Raw genomic sequence first — 19,542 nt, forward strand, 5'->3', positions numbered from 1 at the left:
TCTCCAGCCTGAACCAACCACCTGAGCCCCAATCCACAGATGCTACTGCCCACCAAAGGCCTCCCACAGGCCCCTCCACCCCATACTTGTTCAGAAAGGAACACATCACCTCCTGCCCCACTCCACAAGTCCGCCTGCTCCTCCCTTCTCCTGATTTTATCCAAGTTAAAGTGCAGGCTCTTTCTCCTGCTCACATTTTCTCATACTTTCTATCTCCCCAACCCAGGCCCCTGGGTCACAGCTGCTCAAATGCAAGAAAAGGCCATCAGCAGGGAAGGACCTGCCTTCCTGGCCACCCCTGGCCACCCCTGGCCGAGGCCTCAGCCCCTCTCCACTTCTCTCTAGCAATGGCTGCCTCATTGGAATCCCTGGAATCCTTTGAGGTTTCCAAGTCACGCTTCTGCTGGATCTGGTGGGCACTGAGCACTTGTTAAAGTCAGAGGGTGTGTGCTGTAATGTGAGAAGCTGGGGAGGAAGGCAGGGCCTCATCGGCCCTTTAAGGTCTGTGAGTTACTTCCTTGGCTTGGAGTTATTTTTGTCCACACAGGACAAAGAGCTATCACAGGCGCTGAAGGACTGTCCCCAAAGCAAGTCTGAGGACTGTCATGGTCACAGCAGCATCGCTGGAATCAGTTTCGATCTTCCACAGTGATGTGTAGGGAAAAACGACTCATCCAGCTGCATGTCTGCAAAACCAGCAGGTGACCTACAGCTGCCACCGACCTGAGCTCTGAATCCTCCTAGCATGGCGCCCGTGGTCCTTCCATGACGGCCTCTGCCGTCACTCTCAAGGGGAAGGGCAGGGGGCACACGGCTCACGAGGACCTGCCGTGCCCTGGCACCATGCGGGTCAGCAGCCTACCCGTGAGGTAACCACTCAGCCCATTTCACAGACAAGGAGACAGAGCCCCACATAGCAGGAGGGCGCAGGGCTCTATGTGAGGGGAGGGCGTGGACCTGCCAGGCCGCGCTGTCTCTTGGTTCTGGGCTTTTTTCCACTTGCTGGATGTCCTTTTTAGGAAAGAGACCCCATTTCAGCCTTTCACCTCAGGGATGGAGAAGAAACGGAGTCTGGAGAGCACAAGGATCCCGAGCCCCTTCTCTGGCTCTTCCCTGGCAGCCAACGTTCAAGACAGCAGACCTGAGGACCTGGCCAGACCCGCCGCGGGCCCCGGTGACTGCCCTGGCCCCTCTGTCAGCCTGCCCCATGTCAGCCTGTCCCAGAGCTCCTCTGTTGGTTACACGTACCAGATCATCAGGACCTGCCGGGGACGCAAGTGAGGCAGGACACAGTCAGCAGAGCATAGGGCCTGGAGCCAGAGCTCAGGGCACAGAGCTTGGCCCTGCGGCACTGCAGGCTCCACGACCTTGGGTAGGGCGTGGACGCTCCTGCCCTCACTTTCCTCACTGTGTAGCAGTGATAATTCCTGCTTCACTGGATCATTATGAGATTAAACAAAACAACCTCTGAAAAATGCTTGGTATATAGAAGGCACTCAGTATAAATAACAATAGTAATAACTGAGTACTAGACGACAGAACAGAATACTCTAGTAGTTGCTACTGATGATCCTGTTTACCATTTAAAACAACCTGTAGCTTTTGTATTATACTGATCAAACTCACTCACCCATTTGACACACAATTATCAAATACTGTCCTAGGCTCTGGGGAAAAGGCCATGCACAGAGGTCAAGAGCCTGCTCCCTGGAGCCTGTATTCTAGTGGAGGGATGCAGTAAAGGGCATGGACGTGCGGTGGCAGACTAGGTAGGAAATAAGAGGGGCCTCCCAGCTGGGTGATCAGGGAAAGCCTCTCCAGGGGGATGGCACTGGAGACCTGCAAGCCATGAAGACACAGCCAAGAGGAAGGCTTTCTGCTGAGTCGCCGCCATGCAAACTGCCTCAGTCGGAAAGGCTGGAGGCGGAGGAAGACCGGGCGCTTCCGCCTGAAGCGCCGCTCCTGACCTTACTGACTCAGCACCAGGAGATCCAGCTCTACCCCTTCTCACCAAGGAGCTGGGCAAGCACTCAGCTGCTATTCACCAAGTTAAAGGGCGATGACTGGTAAAGACCCTCCAATTTTAGTGTGATTATTGGGAGTACCCTGGATAAATGACTACTAAACAGCTCTGTCAGCTGTAAACTGCTGCACAAATTATGGTGTCAAGGTGATGCCACCTGTTGACATGTGCTGTGTGGGTACCACTTTCTCAATTCTTTCTGGCAGAGGACAGCATCCTACCAGCAGAGCTCTGAGACCCATCTGATCCCAACCACTGGGTGATGCCTGACATTCGGTTCCTCTCAGACCAATGCCCACCCGAGCTGGACACAGACACTGCTGTAGGCGAGTGGGCACAGGCTCTTGCCAAATCTATTGGGTTCCTTTAGAAACTCACCCCAAGATGATAAACTGTAAAATTCAGCGGCGAGGCTTTGGGTAACTAAAGTGGGATCACATCAGCGGTGAGGTGTTGCTCTTTTCATTTTCAGCTATTACTTATGCTCTCTTCACATTACCATAACACTAGCAATTCAAACAATTAAAGATCACCATAGCAGCAACTATAAAAAAACCCATTAGTCTAGAAGACCATTTTACTGCTGCTGAAAGGACATCTAATATTAGTAAAATTATTCCAAGGCAATCTCTTCTTTAATTATGCTATTGCAAATTTAAAAAATATGAAAGGCATACTACAAATTAGGAAATCAGGTGGAAAAAGTTGCATATAAAACACTTATTTATAATTTAAAAACCTCAGTATAAAAATCAGGGCAAGGGCATTTAGGATGACCTCCTACCTGATGAAATCATCCTACTGAAACCAGTAAAAACAACGATTAGACAGAGAAGAGCATTACCATTTGTATTTCTTCTGGGGATAATTCATCTTCACCTTTGCCTTCTCCCCATGTTCCTAATTCAGGTTGTGCTTCGGCCAAAGTCTTTTCTGTTTAAAAAAAAAAAAGGAATTGAAAACAGATGGAAGGCAAAAATATCCATTTTAGAATAGGTTGGCTCAGGATGTAGGGACATTAAAGACATGAGACAGAATGGAACCCCGGCTTCGTCCCTACTTATTTGTTGGCTACTACGCAGGCACGGCAGGTGCTCTTCTACAATGTCCGTGTGCCTGCAGGCAGGGGGCCTGCGCACAGGTTTGGTATGGTGCTGATCTCAAAACTAGCTCCAAACTAAATGGACTTCCTTCAGAACTGGTCAAAGTGCATTTTACTTCAAAACATACACTCTTACACCCCTCCCTCACAGATCACAGTCTTCTTGATAGTTTTTTAAAAACAGCAAGATACATGGATATTTTCATTTACTGCAGGAAAAATGATATAATACAGGAAAAGACATTTTCCCAATCTTATTTCTCCCACAGAAGTAAACACTATTATTGGTTTGATGTAGCCTCACAGATTTTTTCCTAAGTATATCCACATATCCACATTTATGCAATTCCCTGTCCCTGCTTCCCCAACGCAGAATTAACACATAGTTTGTGTATGTGGTGTCCGTTTTTTGTAAAGATTGTCAGTGATAACATACTGCTCTAAAACTTGCCTTCAAAACTTAGTAATATATTTTGGAGATCATTCCATGTCAGTCCACACAGATGTCACTGGTTCCTTTAAGTGGCGGCATAACGGGCCACCACAAGGATACACTATTCTTTACGTAAGCTGAACTCCACGGCTAGACTGTCGTTACTTCCAAAGCTTCACTGGTGGGACAGTCCCGTGGTTCAGTACTGGCCTCCTGCGCCGCTGGCGACCTCTCCAGGGCAGATGCCTCAGTGGCCTGCCGGATGGAAATGCATGCATGTTCGGCTGGTCGTGACACAGGCTCTGGACGGGTCACTCAGGATCACATTAGAGGGGCCAGTGCACTTCACAAACCGTAGGAGGGGCTGAAAGAGGGCCGTGGGTGGGAGCGGCGGGGCCTGGGAGGAAGGGGTCGAGGGGGATAGTGACATAATGAAGGCGGCTCTGTGTCTGTGTCTCAGCAGAGCCCTGGCCTTATCAGTGGGTTGCCAAGTACTTGAGGGCAAATACTGCCCCTTTTTCTTTTCTTCCTCAATCTCAGTAAATTTCCCTTTGGTTAATCTAAGCCCCAGGAGATGGGCCAAAGTCCAGAGTTTTTGTTTTGAGATGACAGGAAAAAGAACATGACGATAGCAACAATTTGGAGGAAGCAGATCAGGGAGGCCGTGTGTGAAAGACAGGGTCATGACTGGGAACATGTCACCACACAAGAATCTCCCTGGTAACCACAATCGAGTGCGGGCTTTATAAAAAGGGCTGTTTTTGCCAGAACTGTCATTATAGGAAAATGTACCTATGAAACACGGCTGAAAGCATCTTTAGAACTGAGAAATGGATGAGTCTTTCTCTGAGTTGATATCTTCGGGGAGGAGCGCCTGTACTTTTCATCCATCCCAGCTCCTGCTCCCAAGAGCCCTGTGTCTCCAACTTGTCCTCATTACAGTACACATTTCACACTTTTACTTTTTCTGAGCAACAAAATTAGAAACCCAGAAACATGACCGACATTAGAACCAAGTAGAAGGTAACTCTGAAGCTAGAATGGGCACATTTTGTTAACAGAGTCATACTCTAGGACATGCTCAAGAGTGTCGCCATCTGCAGCCACCTTGTGCAGCTGCCCTCGCTCTGACTACAGCACTCACCTCGCCAGTCTCATGCTCAGCCCCCAACTTGGGTTCTGACTCCTCCTCTTTGCGCGTACTGCAGTGACGAGGGTTTTCTTTTTTTTTTTTTTCAAATGTTACATTAAAAAAATAAGAGGTCCCCATATACCCTCCACCCCCCTCACCCCACTCCTCCCACATCAACAACCTCTTTCATCATCGTGGCACATTCATTGCATTTGGTGAATACATTTTGGAGCACTGCAGCACCACTTGGATAATGGTTTACATTGTAGTTTACACTCTCCCCCCACTCAGTGGGCCATGGCAGGACATACCATGTCCAGCATCTGTCCCTGCAGCACCACCCAGGACAATTCCAAGTCCTGAAAATGCCCCCACGTAATATCTCTTCTTCCCTCTCCCTACCCTCAGCAGCTACCGTGGCCACTTCCTCCACATCAATGCTACAATTTCTTCCATTACTAATCATGATAGTTCCATAGTAGAATATCAGTAAGTCCACTCTAGTCCATACTCTATTCCTCCATCCTGTGGACCCTGGGATGGTGATGTCTGTTCCACCTCTGTATCGAGAGGGGGCTTAGATTCCACCTGAATGATGGATGCAATTCTGTTTGCAGTTGTATGCACTCTTGGCTCCCTGGTGTGCTGGTTGACCTTCTTCACCTCCCTGTTAGCTGGCCGGGGTAAGTCCAATAAACCAGAGGGTAGGAGAAGCAAGTCTGCTAAGGCTCAGGGATGAGGGCTTTCTTTACTGCCTGTGTTCCAAACCCATCTCTGTGCCGTGCCCTCTGTCCAGAACATTCTAAACTCTGTTTCTTAGGTCAGATCCATTTCTCAGTGCATATCCTGTGAAGTCTCCCTGACTCCCGCCCTCTCTTAGGACTCTGTGCTTCCTCCCAGGGGCTGGGATCCGAACCTGCCAACTCTGAATATCCTGAGGGCAGGAACCATGACCCACTGGAGAAGAAGTGTAGGAGGTACTCACAGATAACCATAACCACCTTAATGCTAAGGGACGCCCATGTCAAGAAACAGAGCAAATGGGTCTGTGACGATCCCAACCTGCTGGGCAGGAATCTGGAAGAAAAAGGCCTCAGAACCAGATCTGGCCAGAAGATTGGCTTTCGATCATGGGGACCTCTGATGTGGAGAGAGGTTCCCTGTTACTTGTACCACCTCAGTTCCTTGTTTCGTTTTGTCTCACCTTGACTCTCCCCTTTGTCTTTCTGTTGTGTCATCATCTTGCTACGTGGCTCACCACGTGGGACAGGTTTGCCGCACAGGCACTGGCTCTCTGCGTGGGCATTGGTTCGCTGTGTGGGCACTGCCTCACTGTGCCAGCTTGGCTCACCATGTGGGCATGCCTTTACCAGGAAGCTCCAGGGATTGAACCTGGGTCCTCCCATATGGTAGATGGAAGCCCAATCACTTGAGCCACATCTACTTCCTGAAAGCTGTTTTTTGTTTGTTTGTTTGTTTTTAGGAGATACCAGAGATCAAACCTGGGAAATCATACAAGGGAAGCAGGCACTCAACCACCTGAGACACATCCACTTCCCTCCCGCTTCTTCTTTTAAGATTTATTTCTACCTCCTCCCCTCCTCCCCGTTTTCTGCTCTGTGTCCATTCACTGTGGGTTCTTCTGTGTCTCCTTGTTTTCTCATTAGATGGTTCCAGGAACCCATCCTGGGACCTTCCAGAGTGGAAGAGAGGTGATCATTCTCTTAAGCCACCTCAGCTCCCTTATCTGCTGCGTATCTTATCTCTTCTCTGTCTTTTTGTTGTGTCATCTTGCTGCACCAGCTCTCCATGCCGGCCAGCATTCCTGCACGGGGCAGCACTCTGTGCAGGCCAGCACTCCGTGTGGGCCAGCTTGCCACATGAGCCAGCATGCCTTCACCAGGAAGCCCCGGGCATTGAACCCTGGACCTCCGATATGGTAGAGGGAGCCCAATTGCTTGAGCCACATCTGCTTCCCTCCTGCTGCTTCTTGTACCATTCTCACTTGTGCCCTGACCATCAGCCTTCCTCCTGGGAGTCAGAGTGTGTGTGAGCACATGGAGCATGAACACATGTATGGTGCGCCTGCATGTGTTTGAACATGGCAAGCTCATCTCTCCTTCTCTGCCTTTTCCTGGCTGGACCTTCTGTCCTAGGAGCTCTTCCCTGTCAACGTCATCCTCAGAGAAAGTGCCCTTAGCACCCCATCAAATGTTATCTGCACTCCTCCACCTGCCTAGGTTCTCTCACCACCCTAACTGAGGGTCTCTGGAACACTCTTTACTACCTGAAATGGCTTGGTAACTTGTCCACTGTCTATCTCCCCCACCAGAATGGAGGTGCCATGAGGGTAGAGACTTTGTCTTGCTCATGCCATATTCCTGGCACCTAGTGGGCACTGACTATTTGATGAGTAAATTAATAATGCAAAAGAAATCACATCATTTCACCTTATTGAGACTGGGAGCAAATAAACCACAGTAACATTACTTTGCATGTCCTGTGGTTATTTTTAAGTTCATTTTTGTTCAGTCAGAAAATTAGCAAAATGCCTGCTTTTGAAAAAGTTAATCAAGAGGTTACTGAAGGTGGAAAGCGTTGGCAGGGCACATGCTATGGGCATGGCACAGAACTGGTGCTCACCACCTGCAGAGCCACCCCAGGAGGCCCAGTGACGCTCCCAGGGCCATGGTCAGTGGGGTTCCTCCCAGGCCAGGCCCATCTGCCCCAAGCCAGGGCCTTTCCCCTGCACTGGTGTCATCCTAATAGAACTTTCTGCCACGACAGGAATGATCCTGGTCTGCACTGGCCAATTCAGCCAAATGTGGCTATTTGGTACTTAAAATGTGGCTAGAGTGCCTGAAGAATAGAAGTTTTCATTTGATATAGTTGCCATTAACTGTGATTCACAGCCCAGGTGGCTAGTAGCTAGTCTTGGACAGCACAGCTCTAAGCAATCATACCTCCTTGGTTTAAAATTGTGCCTCAGATGAAGTATTCTAAGGCCATAGCAATTTAGCTGGAAAAGGCAGAGGGCACCGTTGTACCTCTCAGACCAGTCAAACTGGAACTGCCCTCACCTGCTCCATCTCAGTGGCCTCAGAAGCATGTCGTTCCTTCCAGGTCCCTTTGTTCCTAGTGACTGACTGGGCTCCGGCTTTCTGTGGGAGGATGAGATGCAACTGTGGGGTCACTCGGTGGCTCTGGTACCCACCAGGGGTGGACAAGGAGCCTGACCATCCTTCTTCTGGTCTGTTCTCCCTGTGGTCACCATGACTCTCCAGCCACTTTGGAGGGGATTCCCTGAGGGTGGGGAAAAATCCACACTCTTCTTGACACTCATGCTAAAATGTGCCACTATCTTGGTCTACCCACTACCTGGCTTTCAGCACTTAAGAACACAGAGCAAGAATACTGCCCGACCCTAAAGGCCAAGCAATGGACATCTGTGTAGCCAGCAACACAAACTAACACACAAAGTGCCACTGAGGGCACTGGGGGCACCTGCCAGACACCACTAGGCTCACATAACACCAAGAGACGTCTGCCACGTTACACCAGGGACACAGCAAGGGACACCTGATGCCAGAGCCCACAGGACAGCACACTGCAGGCACATCTTCTCTTCCCTTAAACTTGGACCGAATGGGTGACTTATCTTGACGAGCTGGAAATAGATAAGGGTGGGACATGCCAATGAAAACAGCTTTCTTTGGGCAAAAACAAATAAAACCAAGTATAAAAAATCTGCTTCAATAAGCAGGAGTTTTTACATACAGTATATTCTGTATCTTTTTAATAAGCAACGATTCAGATTTTATTACCCTTTGGAACTGCACAGGAGATGACGGCATAAAGACCATGAAGGAGGAATGGCCTGCTGGTGTCAGGACCAGTGAGGCACAGGGAAGGCCGGGGGCAGGGGCGGTGTGGGGAGGGCGACTGGCCATAGGATGCCTCAGAATTCTGAACCATGGCAAAGATGGGATACCCCACGATGCAAGAAGTAGCAGCAGGCACTAAGGAGTATCGCTTCTCCCCACATCCCTGAAAGATGGGTATGATCATCCATTTTAAAGATGGGGAGACTGGTGCCTGGAAGTGCTGGGGAGTGCTAGAGCTGGGATCCAGTCTGCCTCCAAGGAAGTGGTCTGTATTCCGCCATTGGCCTCCCATGGCTGGCCAGCAGCTACGAGCCCCGTTAGGCCAGGACCAGGGTCGGTGGACTGGTCTTGCAGTGGCTGGTTGTCACTGCAAGGCAGGCAGGAGCTGACTTTAAGACAGAAACATCGCGGAGAACAGCACTCTTTCCCTCAGACCATTTATTTTCTACCACCCAGAGGCACTGGGTTCCTTTTATATTAGCAAACAGTTCCACAGCAATGAAATGTAACCAGTACTCCCAACAGTCTTCTTTCATTCATTCGTTCGTTTTTCCAATAAATATGCACTGGGTACCTCCTAAGTGCCAGGCATTGTTTCAGGTCATAGCACTATAGCAGTGCACAAAATAGATCTTTGCCCTCCTGGAGCTCACCCTTTGGCAGGGAAGACCACTAATAAAGAGCATAAATGAACAGAACATTTAGAAAGTTAGTGATAAATGCTCAGGAGAAAAATTAAGCAGGGAAGAGAGAGAGGAAGCATGAAGAGGAGTGGGGTTGAAAATATACTGTGGCTGGCCAAGGAGAAGTGGGGGAGAAAGATCAAGAGCAGTGAGGGGGGGGAGGGGACAGACAGGAGGCCAGAAGCCAGGGGAGAGCAGGGGACAGCAGGCTAGGAGGGCACCAGGGCACCGGATCCTGGAGGGCCTTTCGGACCCCGGGAAGGGTTCTACCTTGGACTCCAGGTGAGCTGGGAAGAGGAGCATGGAGCAGCGTCACCCTGACTTGCCCTTTAGCAGGATCCCTCTGGCTGCTCTGCTGAGAATGGATGGAGAGGGAAGCCAAGAACAGTGAATGAGAGGCCAGTCAGGAGGCTACAGGGGAGCCAGAGACCAGGTCACGGTGGAGTGGCCAGTGGGGGCAACTGTGGAGCTTGGAGAAGTGGTAGGATGCTGAAAGTGGAGCTGCAGAATTTGCTTCCTGGCTGTGGGGCCTGAAAAGAGAGCAGTAGGGAAGGCTGCAGGTTTTGGCAACTGGAAGAATGGAGGTGCCCTTGGCTGAGCCGTGGAGGGCTGTGGGAGGAGCAGGCTGGGAGTGGCTGACGCAGGAACCAGGGTGGGGTGGTCAATCTGGGATGCCTGGCAGGACCGCTGAAAAGGGAGGTGAATTTATGACTCTAGAGGTCAGTGGGAGGGCTCTAGTCAGGAACGACCCCAAGACGGGCAGGGAGCACTGAGCAGTTAGGGCGAGAAAGGACAGGACGAAGGATGGAGAATGGGGTGTGCCGACATCAACAGTGAGGAAATGTGGAGCAACTGGTAAAGAGGACTGGAGGGAAGGCAGGCACAAGAGTGTGGCATTCCGAGAGGCAGGGGAGGAAGGCTGTGAGGGTGAAGGAACACTGGGCTGGGGCAAAGGCTGGGAACTGATTTTGGGCTTCGGCATCTTGGTGCTCACTGATTCCCTTGATAGGGCAGTTGAGCCCTAACTGAGCATCTTCACAAACTTTTAAGTAGAAAAGTAAGCAGGGACAAAGAAATTCATTAGGAAAAACCCAAATATCTCACTTAAGCTCTAGGCTGGCTTGGAAGGTCTGTGTATGATTTGAAGAGTGAGGAAGCAATATGCACACAGTCAGTGAGAGGATGAGAGGACCTAAGATTGCCACTGGTCACTGCATAGCTCATGTCCTAAAGCTTTCCTATTTAAGAAAAAAATAGTATAGGACCATTACAATAACATAAAAATATCAAATGTTATGGGCAGAAAGGACACACACACACACACACACACACACACATATATTTTAGAAAATACTGGAGATTGAACCCAGGACCTTGTACATGTGAAATAGGCACTCAACCACTGAGATTCACCTGCTCCCCAGTGAGAGAGGTTTTTCGTTTGTTTATTTTTTTAGGAGGTACCAGAACAAATCCTGGACCTCATATATGGGAAGCAGGCGCCCAACCACTTGAGCTATCTCTGCTCCCAGGAGATAGTTTTGATATTCTAATTCTGTCAGTGGTACCTGGTTACCCTTAGTAATGACAGGCTCTGATGAGCAACTAGAAATGGGTGAGAAGGAGGAAAGTTCCAGTGCACAGGAGAAGGACTTTGCCATGGAAAGGAGAAAGAGGACCTTTCCTCAGAGCCTAGAGATTAAAAGGCCCACTCTGAACCCTGGCGTAGAGAGGCCAAGAACAAGTAAGAACCGTCACCTTCCAGGTTAAGTGAGGCACTGTCAGAGAAAGCCGTGCATGGGGGGTCCCGGAGCTGCCACTTAAGTGGTGCTTGACTTTGACCAAGTTATGCCATCTCCTCAAACCTCTGTTTCTTCATTTATTAAAATGGTGACAATAACACACCTCAGAAAACCCAACAGTTACTGTAAACAATGGAACTATAGTTAATAATACAATAACATTGGCTCATCAATTGTATCAAACATACCATGCTAATGCAAAATGTTAACAATACGGAAAACTGTGGGATGGGTGGGGGATGGGAGGTGTTGGTTCTCGGGAACTCAGTACTTTCTGAAAGCTTTCTTTTTGGTAAACCTACAACTGCTCTTAAAAAAACACAAAAGCCCCAACAAGAATCGAATCTGCTATAACCCCCAGCACATGTCAGCACAACGAAGGAGCTCCATGAACATTCATCTCCTTGCCACTTCCTACGGAGGTCACTTTCAACTACTGAGGGGTCCTCTGGCATCCTTCAGGCTTATAAAGCCGTAATGCATACTGGATTCCCTCACTTGTCGAATTTCAGGATGAAATTAGATGGAGAGGCAGCACGTGTAACCTGGGACTTAGGGCCAGACAGACTCACACCTAAACCCTGGGTCCACTGTTTCTAAGCTGTGAAACTTGGAAATGTTACTTGTCTATAAAGTACTCAGGGCAGTACTAACATCTGGGAGACATGCCCTGCCTGAGGCTGATGTCGTGACACAGATGATGATGGAAGAGACTCTTGCTCTCTCCTGGTTTCCATGGGCCATGTCCCGTGATTCATGGAAAGCTAAATTCCACCCCAGCTACACCTCTGAGACACATGAAACTAAACGCTCCTTCCTTATCCAGGATGGCCACTCCACCTAGAAACAGGCTGGGGATGTTCTGCTAGCATTATGTATATTCACCTGTAGACTATTCAGCATGCACTGTGCCAGAACAGTTCTAAGTCAGGGGCAGTCATAATACATGATGCCAGGAAGCATATAAACCCCCAACTTGCATTTCATCCTATTAGCACAAGGAGTGGCAGAAGGTTCCTGAAATCACCAGAACCACCCAAGTCAGGCTGGTTCTCTTTACACAGAGGAAAGCTGAAAGCACCCCTGAAACTCCTGCGACAGTGCACTGCACAGCTGTGGGTGGAGATGCGGGCACCTCAACTTTCCTGAGACTGACAGGCAAAACTCTTTGGCAGAGTCTTCCAGAACTCCTTCCTGACTCCAAGTCTGCAGTCCCCATCCCTCTAATGCACAGCTGCGTCAGACCTCCTCTCCTGGGCTCTCAATTCCCGGGTGACAGGGAGCATCCTCCAACCCGCCTCAGCAGCAGAGCCCCAGGAAGAAGGCTGTGCTGTGTGCACATGCAGGCGCCACAAGCTGTCTGGGCCGACGCGCCTTCTTCTGCTTTGTACTGCAGCAGACACGTGACGAGGAGGAAATGCAAGGCAGGATTGTTATTTTGAATTCATACCTGAACATTCTTCAGAGACAAGCTTTTCTTCAGAGTCTTTTGAAGGATTGTCTGAAACTTTCTCAGAAGACATTGCTTCTCTTGTCTTTGTATTTGTTTCAGGCTCCAGCTTGGATCTAAAAAATAAAAATTCAGCCATAATAATATTTACTTAAATAACAGGATTCCTGTTTGACAGCAGAAGGCAGTGGTTTGTGGCTCCTTCTATTAGTCTGTGTCCCTCAACCGGAGAGCAAGGTTTCTGGACCTGGACATGCCTCCCACGTCAGAGGAGCCGCAGGACAAGGTACAGGTGTGGCTGCTCCAGGGCTTGGACTGTGCACACCCTCCCCCCTGCATTCCCAGCATGGTGCCTCCCACGCGGGTGGAGAGTGCAGGGAACATGTGGGCAAGGACGGCTGAATGCTCCAAGCTCAAGAGACCCAGGGGCTTGTCATTATTATACTAATGCAAAAGTACTGCTGAACACACACATATGGACATAATGTATATGTAGTATTTTTAAATAATTTAACTATAAAAGCACAAGACCATCACACTGATGAGATCGACGGTTTCAGGAATCAAAGGCTCCAGCCATCGCCTCTTTCCCATAGGGCTCTTTCCACGGCTGTATTCTTTCCCCCTGCAGGTCTCGACTTGATCTTACCTACTCTGAGAGGCCTTTTCTGACCTTCCTCTCTCAAAAAGGTCCTCCTTGTTGCTCCATCCCATGGTGTCCTCTTGGTCTGTGTACTCTGCAGTGGCTGTCACTGCCTATAGCCACCTGGTTAATGCTTTGTTCTTTGTCTGTCTGGCCCCAGTGCTGTGCATGTCCTATGGGAGCAGGCTCCTCACCGTCTTAGGCCATGTTTGCTGCTCAGCCCTAGGTGAGTGCCTGGCCTAGTGTTTACTAAATCTATGTTGAGTAAATGACTGCTTTGTAGTTATCAGAAAGTGGCTAATAAATTTGGTTATGAAACCATGGGCCTTGTAATAGCTTTAGTAGAATGTATAGAACCCTAAGAAAATTATCAGCAGAGTGCTAGAAAGACGTATAATAAATACCATATTGCTAGACAGAGAGGCAATAAATAAAAGGAACAATATAAACACATGTAGGGATAATGTTATCAATGGCAGATAACAATTACTGAGGGCTTATTATGAATCAGGCCTTTTAAAAAGCACTTTATATGAATTAACTTGATTTCATAACATCCTGCAAAGATACTAGTACTACTACTACTATTAATAACCTTTCACAGGGGAGAAAATGGAGGCATATGGAGTGAGGAAACTTGCCTAGGTCACACGGTTGGTAAATAGCAGAGCTGGGCTATGATCTCAGGCAACCCCTGTAGAGTGCGCCACGTGGAGCAGAGCTTACCCATCATGCTCCCTGAGGATGGACTCCTGTGCTCACAGGAGTTGTGGAAAGTTGTGTCACAGAGAGGTTCTTTACTAGATGACTTCTCAAGTCCTTAATATGCTAAAATGCATTGTGAATTTCCAAAAAGGATGTACTATGAAGTGTTTTCCAAACAACCTGACTACCAAGGCCTTTCTCAAGGAAAAAAGATGAGTGTTCTGAGAATGGCTGTTTAGGAAATGCTCTTCTACAGAACTAGTAAGAGAATGTTCAAAAGCAATGCTAACATCTAAATGTTACCATGGCTGAGTAACACTCCTTTGCTATCTACGATCTGGGAGCACTGGGCGGCAGTTGGGGCTCAGGGTTTCTCGTGAGGGTGCAGTTAGATGTCAGCTGAGAGCCTCGTTTCCCCTTTGTGGTACGACCAGAGTGCTACCAGCAGGGTGGCTGGCTTCCTGGGAGTGAGCATTTCTGAGACCAAGGCAGAGGCTTCAATGCCTTTTATGACATAGCCTCAAAAGTCACACACTGTCACTTCTGCATATTCGAAAGTCCACAGCAGTTGTAATCATCTGCCCAGGTTCAAGGATAGGGAACAAAGACCCCACCTCTCCCTCTTCAATGGAGTAGTCACAGCATCACATTTTGAGAAGAGGATGTAAGATGGGATTCAGTTTGGTAACGCCATCTTTATTTTTTTTTTTTAATTTTTTTTTTTAAGATTTATTTATTTAATTCCCCTCCCCTCCCCCGGTAGTCTGTTCTCTGTGTCTTTTTTGCTGCGTCTTGTTTCTTTGTTCGCTTCTGTTGTGGTCAGCAGCACGGGAAGTGTGGGCGGCGCCATTCCTCGGCAGGCTGCACTCTCTTTTGCGCTGGGCGGCTCTCCTTACGGGTGCACTCCTTGCGCGTGGGGCTCCCCTACGCGGGGGACACCCCTGCGTGGTGCGGCACTCCTTGCGTGCATCAGCACTGCGCATGGGCCAGCTCCACACGGGTCAAGGAGGCCCGGGGTTTGAACTGCGGACCTCCCATGTGGTAGACGGACGCCCTAACCACTGGGCCAAGTCTGTTTCCCATGGTAACGCCATCTTTGGAAACTACAATCTGCTCTTCTAAGAATCATAAATATGCACCCAGATATAATTACAAGGATACTCATCACTGCACTGCTTATCATAACAAAAAATGACTTCAATGTTTACTGGAAAGTGTCCAGTTTACAGTGAGAAGATATAATGAAAGTGAAGACGCCATTTGCAATAACCAAAACAACCAAAAAAGATAAACAATAAGAAGAAATACCTCAGCATAAATTTAATAAGAAAAGTCTAAAACGTTTATGTGAAAAACCATGGAAGTTCCTGAAAGACAAAAGATATATATGGAAATAAATGAAAAGATACACCATATTTTCTGGGCAGATTTTATACACTAGCAATGAGAAATTAGAAAATAAAATTAATAATACCATTGACAAAAAAAAAAAAATCCAGGAATAAATCTAACAAAAGGATGCATAAAAACTCTACAGGAAAGAAGACTTGGCCCAATGGATAGGACACCCACCTACCACACAGGAGGGCTGCGGTTCAATCCCCGGGCCTCCTTGACCCGTGTGGAGCTGGCCCATGCACAGTGCTGCAAGGAGTGCCGTGCCATGCAGGGGTGTCCCCCACGTAGGGGAGCCCCACACGCAAGGAGCGTGCCCCGTAAGGAGAGCTGCCCAGCGCTAAAGAAAGTCCAGCCTGCCCAGGAATGGCGCCGCACACATGGAGAGCTGACCCAACAAGATGATGCAACAAGAAGAAACACAGATTCCCAGGGCTGCTGATAAGGATAGAAGGAGTCACAGAAGAACACACAGCGAATGGACAAAGAGAGCAGACAAGTGGGGGTGGGGTGGGGGGGAAGGGAAGATAAATAAATTAAAAATAAATCTTTAAAAAAAGAAAAGAAAAAAACCCTCTACAATGCAAATGACAAGATCTTGCTGAGAAAAATAAAAAAATAGAGTAAAGAAAGAAATGGAAGGATAGACCATATTTATGTGTATATTAAAATGTCCATTCTCCCCAAATTGATTTAGAGATTCAGCATAATCCCTATAGAAGTCCCAGCAGGTTTTCTGAAGAAATTGACAGATACTAAAATTTATATGAAACACACAGCGAATGGACAGAGAGAGCAGACAACTGGGGGTGGGGTGCGGGTGGGGTGGGGGGGGCGGTGGGCAAGGGGAGAGAAATAAAAAATGAATCTTTAAAAAAAAATTTATATGGAAAAAGAAACAGGAACTAAAATAGCAAGAACAACATTGGGAATTGAAAGAACTAGCTGCTTTCCAAACCTTCTATAAAGCCACAATCGTCCAGAGTAGCACTAGAACAAGGACAATCCGACCAAAGATACCGAGTCAGAGCCCAGAAACAGATATACCCTTAATGTCGAAGGATTTTTTATGACGATACCAGGTCAATTACACAAAGAAAAGAAAGTCTTTTAACATATATTGTTGGGTTAAGTGGATATTTGTATGGAGTAAAATGAATTTCAATTTCATCTCACTTAATGAAAAAATTAATCTGAGATAGATCATTAATTTAAACATAAAATCCAGAATCATAAAACTTCCAGAAGAAAACATAAGAATACCTTGGTGACTTTGGGGTAGACAAAGTAAAAATTGATAAACTGAACTTCCTCAAAATGAAAAGCTTCTGCTCATCAAAGGACACCATTAAGAAAACAAATGGACAAGCTACAAAATGGGAAAAATTACTTGCAGCACCTATCTGACAAAGGACTTGTATCCAGAATATATAAGGAACTCCTATATAAATTAACAATAAGAAGAAAACACCACAAAGAAATGGGCCAAAGACTAGAACAGACATGCCACAGAAGGAAATAAAGGAATGGCCATTAAGCACCTAAAAAGGTATTCAACATCATCGGTCACTGGGGAAATGCAAAACAAAAGCACAGGTGATATGCTACACATCTGGTAGAATGGCTTCAAAAAACGACTGACAGAGCCAGATCTTGGTGAGGATGTGGATGTGCTTTCCATTTCTGGTAGGAGTGTAAAATGGTACTACTACTTTGAAAACCTCTTTGGCAGTTTTAAATTTAATGGCATCTCCCCAAGGACAGAGGACTTCCACTTTGAGGCGTTCACCCAGGAGCTGTGTCCACACAAAGGCCTGTGAAGGGACACGCAGGGCTCCTTTATCCACGACAGCCCCAAACCGGAAACGAGCCAAATGCCTGCCAACAGGAGGATGGACAAACCGATTGTGGTATATTCATGGAATGCAATCCTATTCAGCACAAAGAATTACTCATAAAAACAGCAATATGGCTAAGTCTCAGAAACACTGTCAAGCAAAAGAAGCCAGTGGCAAATATAACTGAAGAGAAAGCTAATTTTTAAATAAATAGGATTTATTGACAGTGTATAAATACGAATATTAAATTTACTATTTGTTACTTAACATGGTCTTTCACATTTTACTTCAGATATTTACTAGTTCTGTGATTTAATAATTGAGCAACCTAACACAGCCAATTTTTAAACTAAAATTAGATGAATTTCAGACTTTTCCAGTTATTAAATAACAAGTGACTTAACATTCCTTAGCTTCAGCTTTCTCATCTGTAAAATGGGGCTAGACGAGTATTGTTTTGGTAAAGCTATTGCTTTATGTGTAACTGCTTAGCACAGTCTATAGCACACAGTAAAAGCTCCAAAAAACTAGCTATTATTACTACCACTGCTGCTACTGCTACTATTATTACTAGGAATGAGGAAAGGAAGAAAGATTTGGAAAAGAAAATTTCTTGTGATGTCCTCAAGCAAATATATATATAGTTTTTCTGACAAAAGCAGATCAATGGAGGAACAGAGTAAAACAGCTGAACCAATCATAATTTAAATGATTTTAAACATTCAGAGAAGGGGCACATTGCTGTAGCAGAAAGAGGAACGTAGCAGGGTCTTCCAATGTGGCCCCACAAGTTGCTGACCTCTAGGTGGTGCTGCGGGTTGGGGGAGGTCTCGACAGATGAGCAGAGGAAAGAGCTGTGGAGTGGTAGCCACAGGCTGCGGCGGGAGGCGAGGGGGCGGGAGAGCACGAACTGCCAAAGAGAACTGACCTGGTGCCCTCTCAGATTCTTGTGGCTGTCCCCAATCCCAGCAAAGTCTAAAGACTGGCCCTTAAACCCTTGGCTGGCAAACATTTAGAAATGGGGTTTGGAGACAAAATTGGTTTTGAGGTCTAGTCTGTCACTTACTTGCTGTGACCAAGGACAGGTTTTTTTTTTTTTTTAAATCCTGAGTTTTCTTCATCAGCAAAATAGAGAAAACATCTTTCTCCAAGGGTCCTTTCAGAGATTAAATGAGATCACCCATGAGGAAGTACCTGGCACAGAGCCTGGCCATGACAGGAGTTCTCCTTATTCACTGCTAAGCTCTAGGCCTCAGTTGGCTTATCTGTAAAGGGGTGTTAAGACCTACCACCCACAGTCATTGCAAAGATGAAACAACGTAGTAGAGACAGAGCATCATGTAAAATGTAAATACTTAGTAAATTCTTACTACTAATAATTTGGGGTGCAGAAATGATTGCAGGCTTCACAGGATAGGTGTCATTTAGGCAAGATCTTGAAAGAGTAGTAAGATTTTGCCAGGCAAAGAAGGGGAGAGAGGATATCCTAGGCAGAGAGGACCAAGGAATGTAACTTCTGGGTCAAAGAATGTTCATTTCACTGTGGAGAATTATTTGGCTCTTTCTAATAAAGAATTCTATTACATTCTACCAACAATGTATGAGAGTTCCAGTTGCTCCACAGCCTCTTCAACATCTATCTTTTTTATTTTTAGCCATTCTAATAGGTGCGACATGGTTATCTTGTGTTTCTATTTATTTTATTGTGAAACAATCATAAGCTTATAGAAGAGTTTGAAGTACGGAACAAAGAACACTTTTTGCTGAACCATGAGAGATTAAGTTGCAAACCTGATGTCCCTTCAACCCGAAAATTTTAGTGTTTCCTAAACAAGAACATTCTTCTACATAATTGCACCACAATCAAAATCAGGAAATTCATGTTGATACATGAGTACCATCTAATCCTTAGACCCATACCGTTTTTACGATAATGTCCTTAAAACAAAAGGATCCAGCTGAGGATCATACATTGCACTTGGTTATCATTTTTCTTTGGTCTCTTTCCATCTGGAACAGTTCAGTCTTCCTTTAATGTTCATTACCTTGATACAAAATAACCTGAGGGTTATTTTTAACACATTCCTCATTTGAGGTTGGGGTTCCCTCATGGCCAGATTCAGGTTATGACAACAGAAAGATCACAAAGCGGTGGCACATTCTTGTTGCATCCTATCAGCCTGCATGTGACTTCAATTTGAGCCCTTGACGGTGATGTTCACTTTGATGAACATGGTCGTTCCAGGTTTCCCTGCTGTAAAGTTACTCTTTTCTCCTTAGTAATTACTAAGTATTGGGCCGGGGAGGGAGTGGGTTGTTATCGACACTAGGTAACATTCCATTCTTCTTTGAACTTTCAATTTATTCATTTATTTATTTCTATCTAGACACTCATGGAGTCCTATTTTATTCAGTGGATTATAATCTGTTACTGTCATACATTCCGAAGTTC

General features: G+C 46.7%; 1 protein-coding gene across 2 annotated transcripts in view; it reads right to left on the reverse strand.

Annotated features, from left to right (window-relative positions):
- STX18 (syntaxin 18) overlaps nt 1–19,542 on the reverse strand; it is a 133,466-nt gene that overhangs the window by 13,044 nt on the left and 100,880 nt on the right. For both annotated transcript variants that reach the window (XM_058301150.2, XM_058301154.2), the window contains 2 exons: nt 12,510–12,625; nt 2,868–2,956 (listed from right to left, as the gene is read on the reverse strand). In XM_058301150.2, the coding sequence (XP_058157133.1) occupies nt 2,868–2,956; nt 12,510–12,625 (205 nt within the window). The remainder of the gene's footprint in view (nt 1–2,867; nt 2,957–12,509; nt 12,626–19,542) is intronic.

This window comes from Dasypus novemcinctus, chromosome 1 (genome assembly GCF_030445035.2).
Source record: "Dasypus novemcinctus isolate mDasNov1 chromosome 1, mDasNov1.1.hap2, whole genome shotgun sequence".
Taxonomy (NCBI): Eukaryota; Metazoa; Chordata; class Mammalia; order Cingulata; family Dasypodidae; genus Dasypus; species Dasypus novemcinctus.